The following is a 24,704-nucleotide window of genomic DNA, read 5'->3' on the forward strand; positions in this document are numbered from 1 at the left end:
TCAGATATATAAGGAAAAAACAACTGTATCGCATACTTCAAATCCACAACAGAAAAAATATATATATCTAGCGACCTTCTTTACCGGAATCCTCTGTCACTAGGCCGCAGATTTTACCTTTGTTACCGGAAGTGATTTTTTTTAAAAAAAATATCTGCTTAGTTAAATATATAAAGTAATGTTATATACACGATCATTTTAACGTGTTTAAATGAACTTCAAGGTCAAGTAAGCGGCACCAAAAAATTATTTATGAATTACGAACAACCAACCGCACAAAAAGCGGAAAAACTACATATCCCAGAGTCCCGTTCGGAAAAAAAACACAAATTTGACACGCGCATGCTCAGTTTATGGTTGTTGTCAAGCGGTGGTTATGGAGATGAAGGAAAATAGGTTGCCAAAAGCACGGGATAAAAAATAAATTATTCTAAGTGTAATAGTTTTTTTTATTTCAATGAGTTTATTAATATGATGAGTTCTACAAATTAAACCCATATAGCTTTATGTAGATTGTAAACTATTTGAAAGTGAGTTCGCAAACTGTACATTTTAACGCTTCTTTTACCTTATTGTTTCGGTGACTTATATTTATATTTTGACAACATTGCATCGCGGGAAAAACAAAACATGGTAAGTTAGAATACACTTCAATCATACCACTGTACTACTGCAGCGCTCGATTTATAAATCCGAGATATTGATAATGTAGATTAATTTACCGTGTACAGCGATTTAGGAATGCGAGTGTTGTCTGCCTGTCAGATTTACATTTTAAAAGTAGAACCCCACATTCAGTCTTTACATTTTACAGTGTTTTTTCTCTCTTTGCAGTAGTGATAGTTTTCATGGTGTTAAAAATGTAGAGGGATTGAACAAATTATAATGTAGCGCACCGGAGCTTGGTTGTCAGGTGCTTCGGTATTCAAGACGGCATGATACTGGTGTTTCATATAAACATATGGTTGTCCTTACTGGTAAACAGATTTCAATTTATTTGCAAACACCTTGCAGACGCATCACCTTGTATTAACCCAAGTGTCATCGTCCTCATTTGAGGACCGATGTTTTAATTTTCAATTTTGTTATAACTGACACTCATTTTGTTCCTGTAATGTATCAAATTACACAAATACAGCTGTGATTTATTTTCAAAGAAAAAATAATTTGGGGACTTAATGAGGTTAATGCTGCCCACCCTAAAAATTGTTCTGGCAGGTGTTTCTAACCCTAAAATAATGCATATTTTCATGCCATATAGATTTATAGAATTTCAAATTATATTGTATAGAGCAATTTCTGTATTATTTTTCCTTAGGAATCGACTCTTATATCCCGGTTTTGAAGGGATGTCTGTCCAGCTGTTGTGAAAGAGAAGAGGAGGTATCTCTTTATACAGCTGCCTGATTTTAATGAGGTTGAAAAGGCAAGAGGTGAGTGAAGAGGTAGGTCATTTATCTCGGTGAAAAAAGTTGTGCTTATGCATGAAACATTTTGGTCAAAATCCAATGCAATCATTGTGTTCTAGCACTAGAACTCAAATTTGCCGTAACACAATGGTAAATGAATTTTGTTCACGTAATATTTCTGCATCCCACTTATTTGTTTGTTTGTTAACACTGTCAATATGTAAAGCTTATTTCGAGGGGGGATTTTGTTAAATTCATTCCAACTCTAAAAATGTCAAACATCTGCTCTATTGTAATTGTGTTTTCAAGTGGATGAGCCAGTCAGACAGCCTACATCTTTTCAGGTTTTGACATGCATATCATTTGTATTCTTGTCCCCAAGCAAGGTGTGAAGATTATTAAAATCAATGCAGGTGCAGTTAAACCCTCAGGACAGATCCCCTAACAGCTGTTTATTTTTTTCAGCCAAGCATTGCAGAATGCCTCACAAGATAGGGTTTGCAGTGGTCAGCTCCTCTGGAAATGAGGATGGCTACAGTGCCAATGAGCTGATGGTTCATGCACCTACTGTCAATGGATGGAGATCTACCAGGTAACACACGCAAACCTGATGTAGTGCAAGCTATTTGCAATGATACATTCCGTCAGTGCATGCAATTATGAACTTACTTTTCAATTTCATTAAAAAAAAAAATGTAATGCAGAAATAATCAGTGAATGGGGGGTGTTTATAATATGCCTGACTCTCTGCAGGTCTTGCTTGTATCCCCAAGTAATTATCCTTCAGCTGGTGGAACGTTGCCACATTCGGAAACTCCAGTTACTGGCTCACCAGTACATGATCTCTGCTAAAATCGAGTTCTACGTCAGTGACAGCTTGCCAGAGTACTTTTCACCCAATCAGTCAGACAGGTTCCAAAGACTTGGGTAAGTGTTGGAAGATGCTGTCTTGTCAATAGTCTATAAAACTGACTAATAATCACCATTATTTTGGATGTCGTATTGTTTTTGAGATATAGACCGAAGTCTTTCAAGACCACAAATGTCTCTTCAAGTGAGTAGGTAAAATATATGCTTGTTAAATGATTTTGTTCTAGGTATGTATCATTATCAGACAATGAAAAGACAGGTTTTAAAGCTCGTGAATTGAAGTCTGTCCATGTAGATGCCATGGGACAATACCTGAAACTCATCTTCCATAAAAACCACGTGAACCGCTACAACCTGTACAATCAGGTAGGATGAATGACAATTTGCTTCTGAATTTAAAAGTGACTTTAGTCCTGTTTGCTCTAACTGCTTTTAATTATTGTTGCCCCACATACACCAAGAACACACAAATCTGTTACTATGGTTACTGTGTGTGCATCATGGAATTATGTAGTTGTAATAATCGGTTTGAACAGGATTAGAATTATGAAACTGCAAACTGGAGAAGACACCAAAGTAAAATCCTGGAGAAATAAAATATAAATCTGTTTTAGCAGCCAGTGCTAGCAATGTAATGGTTCCAAATGCTTTAAATCATCTTATTTTGAGTTTTGCTAACCGAAGATACTTAAAACTAAAAGCAATATTTCCATTTGTCATTAAAATATTTGTAAACTTGGGAGTCTTAAGTCAGCTGCTGGTGTGTACAGTGTCTTGTTGCCCTGGGTGTGGTCAACTAAACAATATTTGTTAGGCAGTATAACACAGGTTTGAAAAACTGTAAGTGTAAAGGTAAGCTTGAAGATTTCAAAATGCAGTGAATTGTTTATGGGACTGCCTCTGAATGGATTCCAAAACAAGGGCTGTTGTTTTTAAGTAAAACATTTTAAGTAAAGGAAATGTAAACTGTAAACCTTAACAATTGTTTACTAAAGTTATTTAGTTGTGATTATTTTCCAGGTTGCTTTGGTTGCAATAAATGTTCTCGGAGATGCTGTGGATGGCGAAATGGCGAGCACTGTAAGTTTAGATCATTTATTTTCTCAAATCAGAACACTTAGGATGTTTAATACTGTGGCCTTTTCTCCAAATGTAAAATACGTGCTGTAAGAAAAGCCGACAGTTAACAAATTGCCTAGAGGGCGCTATCAGCACATAGCAAGAAGCACAATTCTGTTTTGAGTGCAAGTCAAGAAACCAAAATCCCCACAGTTTTATTCTGTAATGTTATACATTTACAAACCCTTTCACTAAATAAAAAGCACATAGTCCAACATAAAAAATAAAAAAAATCTAATGTTGTAATTAAATGCAATGGGAGCTTTTGGTATTATTTTTGTGGGGTAAATACAGGTACATATTATTTGTATTTCAGACCTACTTATAAGCTATTTAGTATTTTTTTTAATAGTAATTACCATCTGTAGATAGCACAACAGGCCAGCTATGTGCTGCTTGTTATAGAAACAGTCGTTCCTAAAACGTGTTGAGGTGGTGTTCAGTGTATTAGAAAGCATGTGTTGAATATATCTTGATATAGAAATTGAGATGAGGAATGCAGCGATCTGAAGAAACTGCTGTGTAACTGTGGAGAAGGTTTCCGCAAAAGAAACAAAGTAATGTGATGAAAGTGCCGATGGATATCTGCTGGAAGAAGAGGTCATTCTTTATTGGGAAAGGGATTCCAGTGAACAATGTCGGCATTGTTGCAGTATAATCTATTGGAGCCCCAGTACATTTAAAGGATAATGTTGCTTTATGTGCTCTTGGGAATCCGCTGCAGATTGCTTCTGTGGGTTTTATTTTCCAGATTTAAGAAGTTTACAAAGTCCTTCTATTGACGTGCTTTTCCTTTTACTGTACATATTCCTGGATTACACTACTACACTGTCCTGAGGAAAGATATTTAATATGTGTGGCACCCCATGTGGAGTTATTTATTTATTTTTTCCCCCTAATGTCAGCGTGTTTTAATCCCCTTCTCTGGATACTCATGTGTATTCCTTTCCATTTTTAGGGCCTTTCCTTGTAGATTGAATACTAACAAATGGTTTCAAATATTTTTTTTACTAGTTGTACTTTTAAGCAGATATTTTAGTCAGTTCTGCAAACATTTCAAATACAACTCTAAAGATATCCTGCTGAATCCAGATACATTTTGTAGGTCTGATTGTGGACCAGTGGAGTTTGAACTACAACATGTGAAAGGATTAGGTACTAGGGTGCAGCAGCCACTTCTCATCTATAGCGCTGTACAAATTGTATACCGGGTGTAAAATCCAATAACCAAAATATGTTCAGCAGAAGGAAACCGGGACCAATGGTATTATTTTGGGGGATCTGTTTCGGTGGCATATTGAAATGTGTTTTTTTTTTTTTTTTTTCTTGTAGCCCACAAAAGAGCAGCTGATTGAACACTACCTTCACAACACTCACGAGGATTCTGCTCTGGATGGAACCTATCTAGGGTAAGGGGATTATATTGTAAAGGTCATTAGCCAATCAGCAATGAAAGCTAATTTGCAAAGTATTTAATCAGATTACCTTTGGGGAAGGCGCTGGGCCCCCCCCCCCCCGAGAGTCTGTTTAACTTAGATGGAAATGTAGTGCAATCCTGCAACAAAGTTGAACGCATGTTCTAGAGTATAATTCAATTACATTTTTCTTGTCAGTAAACTGGACTCGATATCCCCTCTGGATGACCTGGCGTTTGATATGTATCAGGACCCGGAAGTGGCTCAGATAATCCGCCAGCTGGACGAGAAAAAGCAAGACGCAGTTCGACTGGAGCGCTACGACCTTGCCAAGAAACTCAAACAGGCTATAGCTGACTTACAAAAGGTACTTTGATGCCTGTGCAATGGTGAAACAAGAAAATAAATACATCCACCTGTTTCTTTCTGTTAAGCTCTTTCCTGGCCGTTGTACCACCAGCTACAACCCTTTGATCATAAGAACATAAGAAAGTTTACAAACGAGAGGAGGCCATTCGGCCCATCTTGCCCGTTTGGTTGTTAGTAGCTTATTGTTCCCAGAATCTCATCAAACAGCTTCTTGAAGGATCCCAGGGTGTCAGCTTCAACAACATTACAACGATGACATTGTTTATGAACTCGTTGGCTGCTGCGTTGCAGGTTGGGGAACGCTTGGGTCGGTACGAGGTGGAGAAACGCTGTGCTGTTGAGAAGGAGGACTATGATGTAGCCAAACTGAAGAAACAGCAGATGGACGAGTATCGGCGGAAGGTGTATCTGGAGATTGAGCTACACAACCTGCTTGATATGGGTCTGGTTAGTACTACACAGCTGTTGAGTGCATTAAAATCACAAGGATGCAGAGAGATATACACCAGTTTGTTTCTATGTAAATTGCTTGGTGTTAAAAACAGTAGAAGCAAATTACAAACAGCAGCTTGATGTGTAACATGAAGCAAACTGTCCACCAAACCCATGGAGCGTGTTACGTAATGTTAGTCTAGCTCACGTATTATTATTTTTTTTTTAAATAATTCTGTCATCTGCAAAATAATTTTTTTTAACCCATGCTGGAATAACTAAATTGCTGGGATTTTAAAATAATCATTTTTTTCTTTTCAGATTCAGAGAACAGAAGAATTCCCCTTGGAGCCACTGGGTTACTCTGGCAGTCCTCGGCAGCCGAAGCCGAAAGAGTCATCAAAGCACAAACAAGGGAAGAGCATTGAAAAAGCTCCCAAATCTGAACCAGAGCGTGTCTCTCCAAACCCTACACCTCCACAGCGCACCCCAACCCCTCCACCCACTCCCCAAGCACAGCCTCTGATACCCAAGATCAATGTGAGTCGCAGCCGAAGAATAACGCATCAGCATCTCTTAGTGACGGGCCCCGTTTCCCTCTGTGCTGTAATAATGCATGACTTATTTCATTTAGTAAGGTCCAAATACGATGTCATAATCACACTTTCTGTAATTACACCTGTTTAATAAGATGAAGTAGAAAATCCAGACCTCTGTTTCTTATACAATAAGAGACAACCCACGCTCTGCCTTTCAATTTGCATAACAGATTGGAATTGCTCCCCAGCAATGACAGATGGATGTTGAATTGCTGTATTGCCTTATTGTGCAGATTGATGCCCTTCCGTACGACGAGAGACCCCTACCTGCTCTGCGCAAACAGATGGGAGAGACTCAGAACCAGCTGCCAGAGCCGGAACCCCCAGAGTCTGCCATAACTGCAAGGAGCACGGGCATCACCGGAGAGCCGGAGCCCCTGACGGAGAAGGCTGTGAGGGAGGCCAGCTTCCCCATCGAAGTGTACGGAGAGGGCTTGGTAAGAAAGGGTCACTTGGCATGAGTCTGCTTTCAGACAGGATCTGGACCACACGCTATCAAAAAGAGTGAAACAGCATACAAAAGACAGTCGACTGCAGTAGCGCTTCAGTGCAGGCTTAATATTATAGCAGGGTTCAGTCTATTCCTTTGTTGCCCATTTTACTGCCTGGTACTCTATTCAACGGCAGTCCGACTCTGCATAGCCCTGCTTTGGCCTAACCAGCATTGTGAGAATTGTAACTTCCATTCCCCAAACTCTCCATCTCCAAGGAAAGTCTCGTCTTGGATATTTCAATTTGTGGTTAAGGTAGGTCAATGTACGTCTTGCTTCTTGGAACCGGGAGCTTCAGTGGCTATATTTTTACTAGAAGCTTGACAGTCATATCTATAATGTTTCAGGTTGCAGGAGCCTACTCTAAGACCTGGTCTTACCGGGAGGATGCCCTGCTGGCAATCTATAAGAAGCTGATGGAGGTCCCAGCTGGAACTTCGAAAGATGACCTGAAGACCATGATGCGAGCTGCCGTTTTTCTTGTACGGAAAGCCCTAGTGGACAAGGTTGCATCTGTGAGTAACGGGAGTATTTCTGTTTTGCTTATCCTTTGATGAAGGCTGAAATAACAGGGTCAATTTGATAGGTCAGACAGGCAAGCAGGAATCTCCAGAACAGCAGAATTTAGTTTCAGCACAGGGACGTGATCTTTTCATTGAACATTTACAAATAAGATCAAAATAAACCAGATACAAAACAAAAGTCACCCTTTTTTGCAAGTCTTTTTTAAAAGAAATAAGTGCTTGGCAGCAGCACTACACACAAGCAGCTGTCCGGTCTCCATGGGTTCTATCTCTGAACTAAAATTCAAAGTGCTCTGATGCCACTTTCATATTCTACATCTAAAACATAGACCTCGCTCCTATCTTCAAGGGGGATTTCAATCTCCAAGGAACTCATGACAACTTCCCCACAATATGAGAGACAAACATTTAAACTGTTGGAACTAAGCGTAACAAAAGAGCAAAAAACAAATCCAATTACCACATTAACAAGCCACTGAATCTTGTTATCGAACAATTCTCAATTAGGAAGAAATGTTTTAAGTGGCATAAACAACTCAAAGTGTTGAATCGGTAAGAAAAGAATCCACAGTTGACAGCACACGAAACAGTGAATTATTTTTACCGATTTCAACACTTATCATTGTTTATCCCTTACAAAGATAACCTTAGACTGCATGCAGAGCAATATTATATTGTTCTATGCTGCAAAGACACAAAACATGATCACGCTGTGGCAGCATACCACAGTATTGATTGATTGCAGCAGTAAGTTCTTATGCAGTTTCATTCAGACTTGGCATGACTCTGGTGGTAAAAGCTGGTGGCCAGAGCTTGATTGGAGAAAGTTTCTTCCAACACAGACGTGTGTTATTCATGTCAGTCTTCACTCCTCACAAAGCCAGACCTCATTTCACTGTTATTAATCCTTATACATACGGCCTCAGCTCTCATTTAGAAACAGCCAGCCCCTCAGATAGAGACCATGTTTAGTCCCCTGGCTGAAATGTTTGTTTTATTATTGTACTCCTGTCAGCAGTATTGATTAATTAGCTGATGCAGTTGTGGAGAGAATTCTTCAGAAGACCATTGAAACCATGGCTTTGAAATTATGCTGTGAGACTATTTCACAGGCAGTTTGTGCAACAATGCATTCCCAGTGCTAGGGACATTCCCAGGGGGCTTATGAAAATGTTCTGCTGTTTTAAATAAATATATTTTTGTAACAACAGTAATGATGAGGCTTACATCCGACAACAAAAGACACAGTCGAATTCACTGTATCTGGTGTCTTATAAAACTGAGGAATGTGATCAGTTTTAATTACAGCTAGCCTTTTAATTTAAAATGCTAGCTACACTCACTGAGTGAAGCTGTCTTTTTGTACAGTTCTGACTGACAGCAACAAACAACCAAATTGCTCTTCGGATAGACTAATTGATGCAGCAGTGGGACGTTTTAGGAGAAGTTTACATGAGAAGTTTTTTCACCAAAGCACTGTCTTGTCTTCGTAGGTATTCCAAGCCTCCCTGAAGCTTTTGAAGATGATAATTACCCAGTACATTCCTAAACACAAACTGGGTAAAGTGGAGACCAGTCACTGTGTGGAGAGGACCCTACCCAACCTGATTGCCAAGACTGGAGACTCTACCACCCGGCTTCGCATTGTGGCTACAGATTTCATCCAGGTATGGAAGTCTGAACTCTCTTGGTAAAGTAAGGATTCTTAACTAGAGTTAAATCTCATTTGCAGTAGTAGTCTGATGTGCCACCTACCTGTAAGATTAGATGTCAGTAAAGAATAAACGCATGTATGTTTCCAGCTTTTATCTGTGTATTCACCCTTTTTATTAGTCCTAGAGATCCAAATATATATCTTTTTTTTTAAATATCTGTGGCTATCGAGGCTGTTGTTATTATTTTTACGTCAAATGTGTCCTTACCTGTTTCACAGTGTACTTGCTTTTGTATTTGTTTGCAAACTTAAATCAGTTAATCCCCCAAACAGACATGTGCCTTAATGTTTCAGTACATCATACATATATATATATATATATATATAATATATATATATATATATATATATAATATATATTTCCCTGCGTCTTGGAAAGCTTCTGTTAATTGATTGCGCTGCCGCCTCTTTGGAGTTGTCACGTTCAAGTCTTATGAAGGTAAAACTCAGGAAGGAACAGTACTCCTAGTGGTTAATTTTCATGCACTGCGCCCGAGTGAAGTGAATCCACTGAATCCACTAAACATTATGAGAGACAAACACAGACACGATACTTGTATTTAGGATAACAGTTTCCTTTCGAGAGACTATATTTAATGAAGCACAACAATGATAATGTTACAACATTTTTAACTTTTCCTAATTAGGAGTATTACTGCCACAATAATACAAGTGTTTCATGACTTAAGTTTCTAACAATGTTTTATTACGTTTGAAAAATATCATACAAGTATTAAAGAACAATTGAACAAGAAACAATTAAAACCAGTTACTGCTTTCAGTCAGGCATACTAATCTAACTAAACCACCTTACATAATGCATGTATTAATTCTACTCATATTTAAGACATCTACAGTTCAGGCAGTGAATACATGCTTACCCCTCCTCTTTTGAGGTGGAATTGATTGAGAGTGGACTGATGATGTCAAAGGTAAAGGCTTTTCAGGCAGTCTCAAATCAGGATTACACTACAGAGGCAGGGTTCAGATTCTCACGAGCTCAGTTGAGGATCGGAGGTCGGTGGTATCATTTGATTAAAGTTTTTATGTGCAATTTTTCAGTTGCTTACCCACTTTTCATGGTGTCACCACAACCCCCCTACTCATGCAGTATGTGGTTACAATGTGTCTGCTAGCTATGAAGTTGACCTTAATGTTTAGAAGCATACTACAAAATATTTAGCACATTCAAGCAAAAATGCATATACTACTCTAAGTAAATATAATTTTAATGCATTAGTTTAAGTAAATATAAATCATAAGCTTATCACATTTAATTAATAAGTTGATTTAACACCTTCAATAGACTTCAGCCTACTTCCTTGAAAACCCACCTCTAGTGAGCGATACTGCTAGACCAAACCAAAAATACACTGTCTAGATTGCTGATACTTTGTATAAGTAGTCAGTAAAAGCCCCTAGCTCTTGCCTCGTTTATAAATACTTGAGGTGTTGCTGCTTTGCTGAAAAGCTGTTAAAAGAAAAGACAACTATAATTAATCTTTTAGAGAAAACTGGTGCTAGTGACCAGAAAGCATAGGTTTGTTTTTTAATTATAGAAAATGCAGTATCCAACTGTACTTTATGATAAAAAAAAAAACTATTTAGCAGCAAGCAAGCAAGTTCTTCTCTTCAGGTCTAGAGGGACCCCACCAAGGCTGGTCCCAGGCATCCAGTATCTTGCATCACAGGTATGGTGATCTCTCTCTGGTTGGCACCTGTAATGTACTGCACCTCCCTTAGTCAGCTCCCTACACTGCAGACATACCATGCTTCCCATGGCTTCCCAGTCTACTGGCTGTTTACACTTAAGGCAGATTGCTCTTATTATTTGCTTTCCTTTGAAATTAACCACTGGCTCTCCTGAGCTAACCTCAGTATAAACACAACATCTTCCAGGGGAGCACACTGTACAAACTCTCTTTTTAAATGGGCCCTGTCTTAGCTGGCACTTTCACAACAACAATCTGGGTGTCTTGGAGACGCTTGTTTTATTCTTGGAATTTATCGCTCTCAAACCAAGTCTTGTGGAGTCCCCTGCAGGACAGGTATGGAAAGTCCCGTACTTATCCATCTCAGTCTGCTCACATAAATTCACTAATCTGGGCGCACCATGGGCCATTTTAATGTCTCTCATATAATATGGACTTCCATATCTTCCACTTTCCACTCCTCTGTGCTGTAGTCACAGTCAGTGGGTATTTGCAACAACAGATTAGACAAGGAGCCTACCTGAACACCAATATTTATATATTTATTTACCAGTATTTATTTTACACCGTGCCAGGCTCAAGGGTTTTGATTAATTCCGTGACAGTCTTGGAGCTCCTTGGGTGTTTTCTGCTAACGCAGATATGCCTGCCATTTGCTTCCAATACCAGTGCTGTAGTGTGCTGGCAGCAGGCGGGTCTAGCTAACCACTGCAGCTGTTCAGTGCTGCCTCAGTGTTTTCCATCACAGAACAATCTTGCAGTGTGTGTGAGTGCATTACAGCGTCCTCTGGGAGTCCCTCCCTACACAGACAGGATACCAGTTAACCTCATTACTGATGAAAATGAGGGTCTGTCTTCCATGACTGGCCTTGGCTAAGATATCCTACTTCTTAAATGCAAATCCGCTTTATTATGCAATAATTAGTTTGGCTTCAGAACTGAAGCCTTCTGAAACAAAGAATTTGTAATAGGTATTGAATATTTCTAGATATTAACCATAAGAAAAAACTTGCCTTTACACTTGCTTCAAAATAGGCCATGTGTCAGATACAACGCTACAATTCAGTGGATTTATTCCAGCATAATTGTCAGTGTTTAAACAATTACATTCATTTCCAATTAACACCACTAACAGCAGTCTAGAATGAACAAATATTTCTTGTTATAAAAATTAAGCTGTCATTTTTCCAAATGTATGAAGTCGGTTAAGAAAGCTGCCTGGAATCATGCAGTGCTGTTCTCAATTTCCCCCCACAGTAGGTAAGGTATTACCTCATTAAAGTTTATAAGCAAATAAACTTTATGCAACTGAGTCATTATTTGGCAATCCAGGTTTTTTTAAAAAAAAAAAAAACTTGTGTAACGTCTTCTCCAAGGTTAAGGAGAGTGGAGTCGAGACGCAAGAAGCTAAACAAAACAAAAAGGAAAAACCAGTTTAATAAATGTCCTCATTTCTTTCCACAAAGGTTGCCAGCATTATATATTCTTACCACAGTTTGCCACTTTTCCAAATGTTACGTTCAGGGACTTGGTTACAACAGGATCCTGAACTGGAGTAGAAGAGGACTTTAGTACCAGAGATTACATGCATGAACTTTCCATTCTTCTCCAGGAGATGGCGCTGTTTAAAGAGGTCAGGCCGCTACAGGCCATCCCTGCTGAGCTGGTAAAGCCTCTGAAGCCCAACACCCCGACTCGGCTAGCCCTGAGCCAGCTGGAGCTGCTGGAACGCCTGCTGAAAGACCTGGGCACTGACAACTCCGGCTTCACCGCGGACAACGTAATGCAGGTAAGGACATGGGGTAGGCATTCCATACAGTGTTGCGTCTCTCCCCAGACAGCAGACGTGTGTACTTTGTCTTCTAAGGTTGAATGTGTATGACCCTTTTGTCATGGTTACACTACATGGTTTAGGCAAAACCCACAACCTGTATGCCATGCTGGTGGTGAGAATTAGCACGAGTAACCCAACCAACATGTTAATTCAAGTCTATAAACCAGACGGTTTGTGACAATCCCAGTCTGGGCCATGGACCACTGAGAGCAGCTGTGTAGCAGCACTTTCACTGTTTAAATATATGACCCCTCCCTCTTCTTCAAACAGGGAGACCTTTGTGCTTTTGATTAGGTGCATGCTAACTGTTACCAGTGATTTGAACTAGGATTTAATGTTGATGGGAGCTTGGTAGAGTAACCTTTCATTACAGGTATTGGCACAGGAAGCTGTATAATGAAGGCTGAATGTATTTGCCAAAGCTGGTCAACTTCCCAATTACAGTACATTTGACAGGAATGTTTAACAAAGTCGGTTTTGTCTTTTTAAATTGCAGACATCTAAATTGTAAGAAGGTTGCGTTCCTTCTCAGTAGCTTTCTCATTCCAAATGCAACTCGTTATTTTGCGATTGTCTGAAGCATTGGTTTGCAGAAGGTTATTTCATATCCCTAAACTCTGTTGTAATGATCTGCCCTATTTTATATGTTTTCTTCTTTTGTATGTTTGTTTTCTCAACTTCTGACTGCCTTGTTTTGATTGATCTAAAAAAATGTATACAGCTTCACGACGGCGGGGAAAATGAAACGCACAGAAAATAAAGCCTGCACAACGTATTCACTTATTGTAAGTCACAAAAAACGAGGATCATACTTTTACTTTCAAATTGGTCTGTAGTGCTCTTTGCACAGCATGGCAGGATGCGCACAGGATGCACACAGGATTTTCTCTTCATTTTCAGTTCCTCCTTATTTGCAGTTTAGTACTTGGATCATTAGCCAAGCAGATTGATTAAACTATTTAATGTCATTTGTTATGATGTGCTGTTCTACACGCTATGGATATGGTTGGTCATTGTTGTGAACTATTTTTTCATGATACTGTTACTAAGGAGTTTGTATGTTATTGACATGACTTGTTACATCAGCGTTCTATATATATGAGGGAGACCCAACGTATAGAATAAACACTGTGCATAATTAAGTGAACCGTATGGTAGCTGAAATTGTAAAAAACAAACCTACTTTACTCATACTTAATTAAGTATGACCGTGTTTGAGTCAGGATTTTAAATACCCCAGTGATCTCACTGGGATTATGTGTGACTGGCTCGTACAGCATGCTGGCTTCTGAGTAGCTCACTGGCACTCAGTTAACACTGTGCAGACAAAGCTTTGCCTATCTCCACGCATGATCTTATAACTGTGTGCAAACTTTCCAGCTGTTGACACTGTGTTCTTGGAGATTAGCTGTCACTTTAAATTTATAATGCCTTCCGTACAAGTCTGTTTTCTTTGGATAGCACATCAGTTGATTTTTTTTTTGTTTTATAGTGTAGTAAATTGTGATTTACTTCTTAAGTTTGAGAGAGTTTTGGAAGTATAAGGAATATTCATTTTGCTCTTAATTTTGTTTAGAAAAAAAAAATGCAGTAAATGATGCACCTGTTTAATCACATAGTAATAGTTTATATCCTCTTTAATACTTTCTAAATTAGATCTCTTCTGCAGACAGAACTTAACTGTCAGAATTGATCATCTTTCTGGAACTGAAATCTTGTCTCAGCCTCATACTGTATCATGTTCTAATGCTGTACAACACAACTGGACTTCGCTATTAAAAGTTGTAGAAATGTCTTCTTAACCTTAACATGTGTAGGGGGAGAGCAGATACGCGTTTTTCATTTTCAAGTCAAGGAACGGGTTTACACTGCTTTCGTCTGCCAGATAGTTCCCATTTCCCTCTGGTTACCTGGGAAATGTGTTCAGAGTCCAGCCGGAGCAGTGATTTGAGTTTCCTGCAATCACAGTCAAGAATGAAGAGAGTTGCTGGAATAATCGAAGCTGTGTCTGTCAAAATGAAGGGGAAAATATATCCAGTGCTTAACATTGCATTTATTTTCCCTTATAAATTATTTTATTTTTTAATTTTTTTTAGATTTAGATTACAGTTATATAAAAGCTAGTTGAAGATTATCAGATTTTGATCACATTAGTTCAGCAGAGAAGTAAGCATTGAGGTTCATGTTCTGAGGTTAAGAAAAATCTTATAAACCACTTATTAACGTTAACTGTTTACAGATGCTGTTGCATAATGGTTAAAGTATAATAAAAGCAGAGTGAAGCACTGGTAAGCATAGTTACCTTGCACAGTTATCCTAGTAAAGAGAACAGGTCAAGGGTCAAAGACATCCTGGTACCTCCTCATGGCTCGAGCATGGTATTAATCTAGAATTTCTTGTCGATATTGTTCTAGTTTGCGATGGGGGCTCTAGAGCACAGTGCGTCAGAAGTGCGCGACACAGCGGTGAGAATAATCCAGATCATGTACCGGAAAAACAAGAGCACTGTCCTGGAATACCTCCCTCCAGACGACGCCAACACCCGCAGAAACATCCTCTACAAAAACATGTTCGATGGGTTTGCAAAGATAGACGGTCGACCGACTGAGACGCAGGTGAAAGTGAGTAATCAGGAGGAACAAGATAAAACAGTTGGCTTGCCGAGATGTAGAAATGCCTTTATTAACTCCCTGTGCTTAACCAATATTTATTTAAAAGCTGTCATAAAAACATTTTTCAATGTCTCGCACCGTTCTAAATCCATGGATGCAGTTGTACCAGACACTGATGTCACTGCACCACGCTTATGTAAGTGCAATGAAAAGACATCCTCTCATTGCAGTGACGTTATGCTACAGTAGTTTTAATGTGCTGACACCCGTGATGTGTTGTCTTTATTGTCTTTAGGTTTAATGTTGTTTTCATGGGATTCCCAGGGCTTACACACTGTGAACATGCTTCATGTGCTCCCTCTGTCTCCATTAGACGCAGAAGAAGGCTGCCACACAGGAGGCAGAGAAACAGAAGAAGGAAGAGATTCGAGCCCTTCAGGAACAGCTGGCTGCCCTGCAGGAGATCCAGGCAGAGCAAGTGAGCAAGGTGTGCATAATGAGAAATCTATTGTGGCTAGAGACGTATTCAGAGTATAGCCTGGGGTGGGTGCTGTGCTGAGATTCATATTTGTCTTCCTTTCTCTTTACTTTCAGGGGAAGGAGCGGGACACCCACAAGCCCAGTAAAGCAGGTGAGTCTACAAGACCCTGGTGATGAATTACAGCTGGGCTATTTTACATAGACACCAAGCCAAACTCCTTTTGTAGACTCCGCAGATCTGTAACGGTTGAAAATCAGACCTGGGAAATGTGTACATATTGCACTAGGCTACTGTCACAACGTATTCACTTATTGTAAGTCACAAAAACGAGGATCATACTTTTACTTTCAAATTGGGCTGTAGTGCTCTTTGCACAGCGTGGCAGGATGCACACAGGATTTTCGCTTCATTTTCAGTTCCTCCTTATCTGCAGTTTAGTACTTGGGTCATTAGCCAAGCAGATTGATTAAACTATTTAATGTCATTTGTTATGATGTACTGTTCTACACGCTATGGATATGGTGGGTTATTGTTGTGAGCTATTTTTTCATGATACTGTTACTAAGGAGTTTCAGTAACACTTTTTTAGGGATCCGTTATAAACAATAGCAAAAACAAAACCATGGCATAAGTGTATAATAACTGTATTGCAAAAACAAAGCAGCCCCATACAATTGGTGGGACAAACATATAAAGACAGACAGACACACAGGCATAGAAAGACAAACAGATCTGTAAAGACAACTATATTCGTTATAAGCGATTATAAGCAATAGCGCAAAAAACAATGACAAAAGTGTGTAATAATACTCTTATTATTTCTATTCATATTCAGTAATTGTTAATAGCATCATCAACATGTTTATAGATTGTTTATAATCACATATATCAGATTCCTAAACAAAAGTGTTATTGGAGTTTATATGTTATTCTGGTGTTTGTTCTCCAGCAGGGAAGAAGGCTCCTCTTGTCCCACCCCCTGACATTGGGGATGACCAGTCTTCCGTTGCAAATTATTTAGATAAGTAAGTACATCTTTCTCCAAGTGTTTAAAATATCTGAGACTAAATGAGATGAGATGGAGCTAATGAGGGACAAAAGTGGAAAATGAGCCATGGGATACTTAGCAGGCATTAGTCAGTGAGCGGTTACAGTGCCCTTTAATGGAAAAAGTTAATTAAGATGTCCAAAATAGCAGTTTTGAGAAATTAGTAATGCTAACTCTCAATCGCTGTATAACATGTGGAGAGCTGTCTGTATCCGCTCTGGTTGGGTGGTTTTACTCAGAAAAAGTGTACTAGCCTTAGTACTATAGTACTGTTTTATTCTGTCCCCATTCCTTCCTAAAGCAGTAACATAGTTTTAACTAGCAAGAGAACGACTCAAGCCAATATTTTAACTGCTCCTACCAGCAACTGAGTTTGTTTTTCCTTCGCTGCTAGTTATGTAACATTAAATCAGTTTTAAGGTTTCAGAAAAACGAGTGTAAAATGAGTGTAAAGTCATGGATGACGACTGTACACTCATTTTAAAGTCAAGCCCTTCAAGTTGAACACATCATGCTAGTTTCTGGCAAGTTTTGTGTTGCACAGAAATCACAAAGACTGTCTCTTGATTTCAGCCTCTGTATATTTTGTGGAGAGAAAGACGACTCGTTTAATGAGGAAGGTCTGGATCTTCATTACTGGAAGAACTGTCCCATGCTGAGGCGCTGTGAACACTGCAGACAGGTACAAGTATCCACACCACAGATGTGCATTTCATTCCATGGCTTTTGCTTGTCTGTTCTTTTCTAAGTAACCTAAGGATTGCATTGGTTTTTGTATCACAAGTTATTACTAATGGTTACTGATACTACTGTATACGTACAGACTGTATCTGGCTGATTTTAAAGAACACTGATGTGATTGCAGAATCTGCACATTTAATCTTGGGATTCGTTTCAGGTAGTGGAGATAGCCAGCCTGATGGATCACTTACTGACAGAGTGTGATAAGAAGGACAGCTTTGGGAAGTGTCCACGCTGCACTGAAGCCATTCCCAAAGAACAGCTGACTGAACACGTCAGAGCTAAAGCATGCACCCGTAAGTATTGACTGAAGCCAGCATGTTCGCTATTTAGAACAGGAAGTTAGCTGAGGGTGTGGTTTGCAGCACTGCAATGCACATTAGAGGAATACAGAATGAATATGTTTTTCTTTTTTATATTAAAGTGTGTCGTTCTTGTTCTTTCAATGTTACCTTTCTAGAAACGTGTAGTGTTTGTTGGGTGTTGATCAGAGCACATTTGTAAAGCATGCAGACATCCTTTCTCCGTGCTATACGTCAACCCATTGGCCAGCCAGAGAATAAATTAACCCAGCGTTTACTGAATCTGTGAACCAGGGAGATGGATACCAGTCATGTGGTGTAACCTTTCTCTGGAGACGGCATTGTTCAGTCTGTTTAAATAATTGATGGCTATATTATCTTCTGAAAGGACTGTGACTGCAGGGCTATTCTGAAGTAACCATGACACTATCAGGGTGGTCCGGTTCCCAGTATGGGGACTTATTAAGTTTCCTTTGCTGCACATTGTCATGCTGTTTCCTCTGTTTTGATTACCTGATCCAGGGATCATGACATTTGCTTTTTCTTCCCTTCTTTACGTAACACTTTCCGCTTTATTTGTAGCTGCAAAATCGGATAAAGTAGCCAACCACTGTCCGCTGTGCCACGAGAACTTCGCACCAGGAGAAGAGGTGAGAGGAGTTTTTGCAGCTCCATAGTCTGTCATTCTGCATTTTTTTCTTTTTTTTTGAGTCATTTATCTTTAAAACGGTAGCACGGGGTGCACACTTCTCTCCTTATATGGCCATTTGCTTGCTGTGTGTGCAGGCTGTTTTGTTTGAGGTTCCCTGGTAACAAGTTAGGGTTTTCCCCGAAGTGGGTGTTTAACTGATGCCAGTGCTCACCATGCAGCAGATCTCACCATTACAGGGAAGAACACAAATCTCTGCACACTGTGCCGTGACGTGGTTTACTGTTCTGAAGTGTAACCTGTCCTGTGAACCCAGCGACATGCTGCACTGAGTCTACATACAGAGCGTCTTGTGCTTGTAACTGCCCTACAAGAGACTGAATGCTGTCTCAGCTCCAGCATTTCTATTGCCCCTTTCCTTTCCACCCCGCCGTTCAGAACAGTCACCAGATATTTACAGTGCTTGTCCGCCATAAACGTTCATCAGCTCCACTTTGTTTCTGGCAGTGCTTTTATGTGAAGTTAGTCAGACAAATGTCTCAGCCCACAGTCCCAGAATAGATCATTGTTTTACTGTCAGACCGAAGGGAAATCCAGAAACCCAAGTTCAAGTTTTCTTATTTTTTGGAAGATGTTTTCTAACGTATCTTGCTGGGGTTTCACTGGTGCCAATCATGCCAGTCTTTATCCTGTTGCCGGGTTACTAATCCGATACATTATCTCCTTCGATGCCAGACTTCCTCCATACGAGATCATCAGTGTTCAGTTATCTTAGTGCTGGTGGGTTTAGTGCAACGGACTCATAACATTTTTAGAAACAAATACAGGTTAATACATGGCAAAGATCAGCAGATTAAATATCACTGTTTAACCCTATTACTGTCACATGTAATCTTTGTAAATGGCAAGTCATTTTACCTGTTGCTAGGATAGGAACATTTCAATAAATAACGAAGTACTACATGAAAACAATATATTCGTTTTATATGCTTTTTGTTAGTTCTCAAAAATACAGTTAGATAAATTATAGGATTCTTTATTTTTATATGTGAAAATAACAACTTGCTACAAAGTTGTGACAGCAGTTTACGTAAATTAACAGGGCTGTACTGTAAATCAGTATTAAAGTGCAGTTTTTTTTAATGTAATTCTGAAAGTATTTACAGCAACAACAAAAAAATAAAAAACGGAATTGCAGCTAAGGGCCTGGGAAAAGTGTAACAGGAAAATGAGGCATATTGTGTGCTGCTAGACAAAAGGCCCCCTGCTGTGCTTTTACGCCAGCTGAATGCTGAAATGCAATAGCATGATGCATAATACATACCTGCAGGTTCTGTGCTGAAGAGCCTTTTCAGGTCTGTTCTGTTCAGAGGAATCGGAAGGGAAGTTACACTTCTGTTGCCTCAGTGCACTTTTTATTAATTCATCCCTGGATAAAATGCTGCTACAAGGAGTCAAGCCTTTCATAAAAGCATGAAGGCGTATCTGCTCTGCTGTATAGCAGGGTTTGAAGTTTCAGTGAAGGCTGGCGCTTCCAATGCAGGGCTCAGCTTTTAGCCTGTTGGCTGCAGACTGCAAATTTCTGTTTCTTAAAATGGCACCAGGAGCTCATATAAAAAGAACAGCCCTAACAACTATGCTTTACGTCTTTGTTCTAACAATGTGTTCCTTTTTGTATTTTATTACATGCTATGGGGCCATACACACAAAGTGTTAACCCCAGAGTTTCCTTTTTTGTGGAATTTGTGCATCTACTGTACAATGTGGTCCTTGTCAATTGCTTCCCAAAGACACATGTTGTCTGGCTATGCTGGATCTGCATTAGGATCAGTGACTTTAAACTGGTTTTATGTTTTACACTTCATTTCTAAAGAACAGTAAATTAAAATAAATAAATAGTGTTTCTTTGCATATGATTTTCAAATGCATCGGAGCACACACCTGGCCCTGTGTGTAACTGTGTAGTTCACAGAGCTCTCTTTATACAGTCCTTCAGACGCTGGGCTATTCCAAGTCCTTAAACATTGTAGCATTAACAGAGATTTAATTTAGTGAAATCACTGAGGCGGACACTGTGTGTGTGTGTGTGTGTGTGTGTGTGTAAGGAATTGGGGTAAGCAAGATCTTCAGTATATTTTAAATTATAGTTTTGGGTACAGTATCAAAAACCATTACTCAGCTAGAGTTAACAGTATTTTCTTTATTCCTGATGTTTTATTAATAAAGCACTTTCACAAAGAAAGATAATTGTACTTAATCACAGTGTATTTTCGCTGCTTTTGTTCAGAAATAATGGAATAGGTATTCCTTGAATGTCCAGAGAGATCATTCAACAAAGCCACACAGTGTATACCAGAACCTTTCTTCTTCAATTTTGTTTCATCTGCTTGTTGTCTTCTTGTCTTTAATCCGACAATGCAAGTGAAGGAAGTAATACCCATGTGACAAAAAGCCTACCATAAAGGAATCGAAGTTGTATTATGTACGAATATGGATATCTCTTACTTTAAGGTGGCTTTTTTTTTTCAAATGGGATTGTGCTATTGACTTTATCTTAAAACAATTTAGATTGCATAGATTCTCCTAAACTGTAGTGGATTTAAAAATGTCTTTATGCAATAAACCCCTGTGCTGACTTAGAAATGCCATTGGGGGTTTCTTAAAATTCCTATTCAAAGGGCTAGCTTGGATCTAAAGAGCACCCTTTTGCTTGTATGTGTGCTAGAGTGTGAGCAGAAACAGGACACCCACAGCAAACCTGGTTTCTATCTTATCTATTGATACAATCTAAAATACCATTAACCCACACACTGTGACCAGTATAGTTCTGGCTAGATCGCATTTATATCCAGTTAGTAAGTGGCTTGTGTGTGTGTGTGTGTGTGTGTGTGTGTGTATTGCAGTACAAAGTAGAAGAAATGAAATGCAAGAAGTTTGGCTCTAGCTTGTAAACTTGCATGTGGGTTTCTGAAATGTGGTCATTGGAGTTCTCTGCGTGGAGGAAGCTGGTATGGGTGTGCAGCTGGAGTGAGGGATTATACCGGAACAGTAATCTGCCTTGTTCTTTATCTGCAGTCTTGGAAATCTCACCTGATGGGGAAGGAAAGCTGTAAAATGAACCAGCGCAGGATGCAGAGAACACAGCAGATGCAGCAAGGTAATGTAGTCATCGCGGGGGGGCACCGAACAGATCTAACGTAGAAAAGGACCAGAGTAAACAGGCAGGCGTGTTGACCATGGAACTGAACTTGTTCCCAGATCACTGGCTTTGTAAGCTTATTAACTTTATTTGTTTATGTGTCCCCACCCAAGATCAACTCCACAAACCCCATTATGATTAAACATTTTGTGTACAAGGAGGTCCTGGGAAACGAATTATGAACAATGCTAGCACGGTGACAAAGGTGGAAAGCCAAAAATAGACCTTTTAAAATGTACCAGTATATTTTGTTTTATTTATCCTCCAGGTTTCGGTGAAACTTCCTTGAACACAGTTTGTGTGAGTGAGGGTGTGCCATTAATTCAAGCAGGTTTTTATTTTTGTCTGCAAGAACTTAAACTGAGCCTATTCTCATTTTGCAGTGAAAAGGCAGCCTGATTAACATACCAACAAGGAACGTTAAAAAAAAAAAAAAAAAAAAAAAAAAAGCTAGATTCAGCAGCCAGTTTTTTAATCCTCAAGTTCTTAACATAATGGTGAGATTAAGCTCAGCGATCAAGTGGGGGGGTGGGGGTTGGCTGTCCTTACCATGAATTGGGTTACAAAGCCCTTCCGAAGGGGAGGAAATAATAGCCAGTGTGATTTGTCAGGGAGTGTTTGAAGCTACTTCAGTCCTAGCCTCTCAGCAAGTGCACTCAGAGTAGTGCATGCAGTGCCTGCTAAGGAGGTCTGCAGAGACTGAGAAACACACACAAAGAAATTGTGTTTTTTTTTTTTTTTTTCTTTACCAGGAAAGACGGGAGGTCTGTCTGTGACAAAACCAGGGGTGAAGGGTCGATCCCCATCTATTGTGACCAAGATCCCAGCCCCTAAAACCGGACTCAACAAAACAAGCAGCAGGATCCCGGCCAAGCGATGACCCCGTGCTGCTAACACCCTCGCCACACAGTGCAGACAATGTGTATTTACTTCTTCCTAGGATGACGTCAGAAACATAGTATGTGTCAGGACCTCGTTTGATACAGTTTTCCCTATACAATATATTGATTCATAAGAACCCATTTGTACGGCATTGTGTCTGTAGATTCTGTTTATAGGAGTGCTTCGCAGTTTCTTATAATTAGTGTCTTTTGTGATCCCTGCAAGAAAGAATAAGCTGTTTGGCATAGACTTCTTGCTTCTTTTCTGACGTTCGTCTGTATTCTACTGCTGTAGATGCTGTGGTATTTTCTTATTACAAATAGATATTATATTTTTATATATATATATATATATATATTTTAGATAGATAAGTACAGACACTACAGTATGTACGGTGCACAAAACATTTAAAATATTGACAAAATGGATAGTCAATTTTAGACTATGTAAGAAGCAATACTGTAGATATAAAAGACATAATAACAGGATGTATTAGGCAGCCTTCAATTCTTATGCACACTATAGTTGAAAAGACAAGTACATAAATGTTCAGTTTTAAAATCACTGTATCATCTTTACAATGTGCCTATTGATGTAAGTTTTAAACTGCTTCATTGAAACACTGGGCTTTTGCCAAACTTGTTTGCCTTATATTGTAAAAAAATAATGGCATCTTAGCTGTGTGTTGTGTGTGTTTTATTTTTTTTTAATCTAATTTAAAAAAGACTAAAAATGAACTGTTACGAACAAGTAAAACGTGACCCAATGAAATCTAAAATGAGGTTTTAATAAATGTTTTACTCAGCAAGGGTTAGCGTTCAAGAGCAGATAGTATACTGGTGTATAGTTGCATCCGTTACATAATACAGTGTGGCTGTGTAAAGGGAAGTCTTGATGTGCTCAAACCTCAGGAAGCATGCTATACATTTTAATCATGTGTCAGCAAACTACTAAAAACTTGAACAGACAATTAAGGTAAAGGGAGTTCTTAATAATATTGTACTTTACATTGCATGTAATAGTACAACATAAATATCCAGAAGTCATTTATTGAGTCTTAATGACAATGTCCATATGATAACAGTTATATAGTTATATAGAAAGAGTCCCCGGTATTGTGAAGGGGCTGAGGAATGTGGAGGCGCTCATACTGAAACCTGATGAACAGCGATTTGATCTCCTGGGATCAGTGATTTAACTCCCTTTGTTTCTAGAGCAAAGCAATACCAGATCACTCAGTTCCTCTGTCAACACTGGATCCAAGAAAACTAGAATTCTAGAATTCTCCCTTTTCTAAATCTCTGAATCCAGATATTCAGAAAGTTTCAGAGCTTTCTTCTTGATTATAGTAAAACCTGTGAATATGTTTGCCTGCTCTTGCCAGCCATTTAAACCCTGGGGCACTACATTATAATGCAGCATAGGTACCTTCATTAAGCAGTCACATTTCTGAGTTCCAGGTTTTGATACATATCAACATAGTCCTACTAGAATGACTCATTCTAAGTTATTTTGAAAATTAAGTTTCGTAGTTGGATCCACTTTTGCTTACAAATATTAAAGAACCCCTACAATTATGAGAAAGCTACAGGACGGTTATAATCTGTACAGTATGTAGTGTTTGGATAGCAGCCAGGACCAGGAAAGACTTACCTACAGTACATGAAGTGAAAGGAAAGAACATAAACCGAATGCACAGAACTCCACACATGCAAGTTATTGGCTTGGTTTAGTTGAGAAGAAGTAAATAGCAACATGAATGAAATCCCAGTAACCCCAACATTTTCAGTCTTTGTGTTTTATTTATGATTTATCAAATTTTATTAGTCTATTTGTGTGTGTGTGTGTTTTTAAAAAAAATCTATATCTAAATTTGGTTCTTTTTGTTTTTCTATTAGTTTATACTGGATTTAATTTTGTATCTTGAGTGTTTTATTAAGATATGTTATATGATTTTTTTTTTTTTTTTTGATGTTGTAACGTCCCGTTGCTGAAATGTTCTGACTTCTAATTACTTGTACATCAAATCACAGATGCATTGTGAAATTGCATTTGTAAGGAGGTTCAGATTCGAAACAGCATTGTTTAATCTTACATATGAGGGTGATGTGTGAAAAAGTAACTGTAGCAAACCACCTTAAATCCTGTCCAGAAGCAAGCTATTGTATGTGACAAAGACTAGCATGTGCCATCAGCTGATGGGGTGTGTTTCAGAAGGTATCTGTGTGTTGTGTTGGTATGATTCAGTGGGACAATTAAAGATTGAAGAATTGCAAGCAGAATTTGAAATGTTCCAGCGATT

General features: G+C 39.0%; 1 protein-coding gene across 3 annotated transcripts; it reads left to right on the forward strand.

The window, feature by feature from the left end:
* Positions 1–7: 7 nt before the first annotated feature.
* On the forward strand, positions 8–23,338 carry LOC117425489 (centrosomal protein of 104 kDa). Of its 3 annotated transcripts, none has more exons than XM_059001882.1 (23): positions 8–633; positions 1,319–1,445; positions 1,875–2,001; positions 2,163–2,336; positions 2,507–2,645; positions 3,300–3,359; positions 4,731–4,807; positions 5,012–5,180; positions 5,474–5,629; positions 5,936–6,154; positions 6,447–6,650; positions 7,052–7,219; positions 8,722–8,895; positions 12,267–12,443; positions 14,903–15,109; positions 15,474–15,587; positions 15,695–15,731; positions 16,531–16,606; positions 17,203–17,311; positions 17,528–17,666; positions 18,255–18,322; positions 21,397–21,478; positions 22,273–23,338. In XM_059001882.1, the coding sequence occupies exons 3-23, from the start codon at positions 1,889–1,891 to the stop codon at positions 22,398–22,400; spliced, it is 2,790 nt and encodes a 929-aa protein (XP_058857865.1). In that variant the 5' UTR covers positions 8–633; positions 1,319–1,445; positions 1,875–1,888; the 3' UTR covers positions 22,401–23,338. The 3 variants fall into 3 exon arrangements, with proteins under 3 accessions (XP_058857865.1, XP_058857867.1, XP_058857866.1); XM_059001884.1 differs by having other exon boundaries at positions 16,534–16,606; XM_059001883.1 differs by having other exon boundaries at positions 1,319–1,433.
* The last annotated feature ends 1,366 nt before the right edge of the window (positions 23,339–24,704 follow it).

This window comes from Acipenser ruthenus, chromosome 27 (assembly GCF_902713425.1).
Source record: "Acipenser ruthenus chromosome 27, fAciRut3.2 maternal haplotype, whole genome shotgun sequence".
NCBI lineage: Eukaryota > Metazoa > Chordata > Actinopteri > Acipenseriformes > Acipenseridae > Acipenser > Acipenser ruthenus.

Excerpts from the sequence above, each read along its gene's own strand:
- LOC117425489 (XM_059001882.1), top strand. The coding sequence starts at position 1,889 with ATGCCTCACAAGATAGGGTTTGCAGTGGTCAGCTCCTCTGGAAATGAG. Across the intron at positions 5,630-5,935 it reads ACCTGCTTGATATGGGTCTG|ATTCAGAGAACAGAAGAATT; the intron begins GTTAGTACTACA and ends TTTTCTTTTCAG. Across the intron at positions 8,896-12,266 it reads TGGCTACAGATTTCATCCAG|GAGATGGCGCTGTTTAAAGA; the intron begins GTATGGAAGTCT and ends ATTCTTCTCCAG.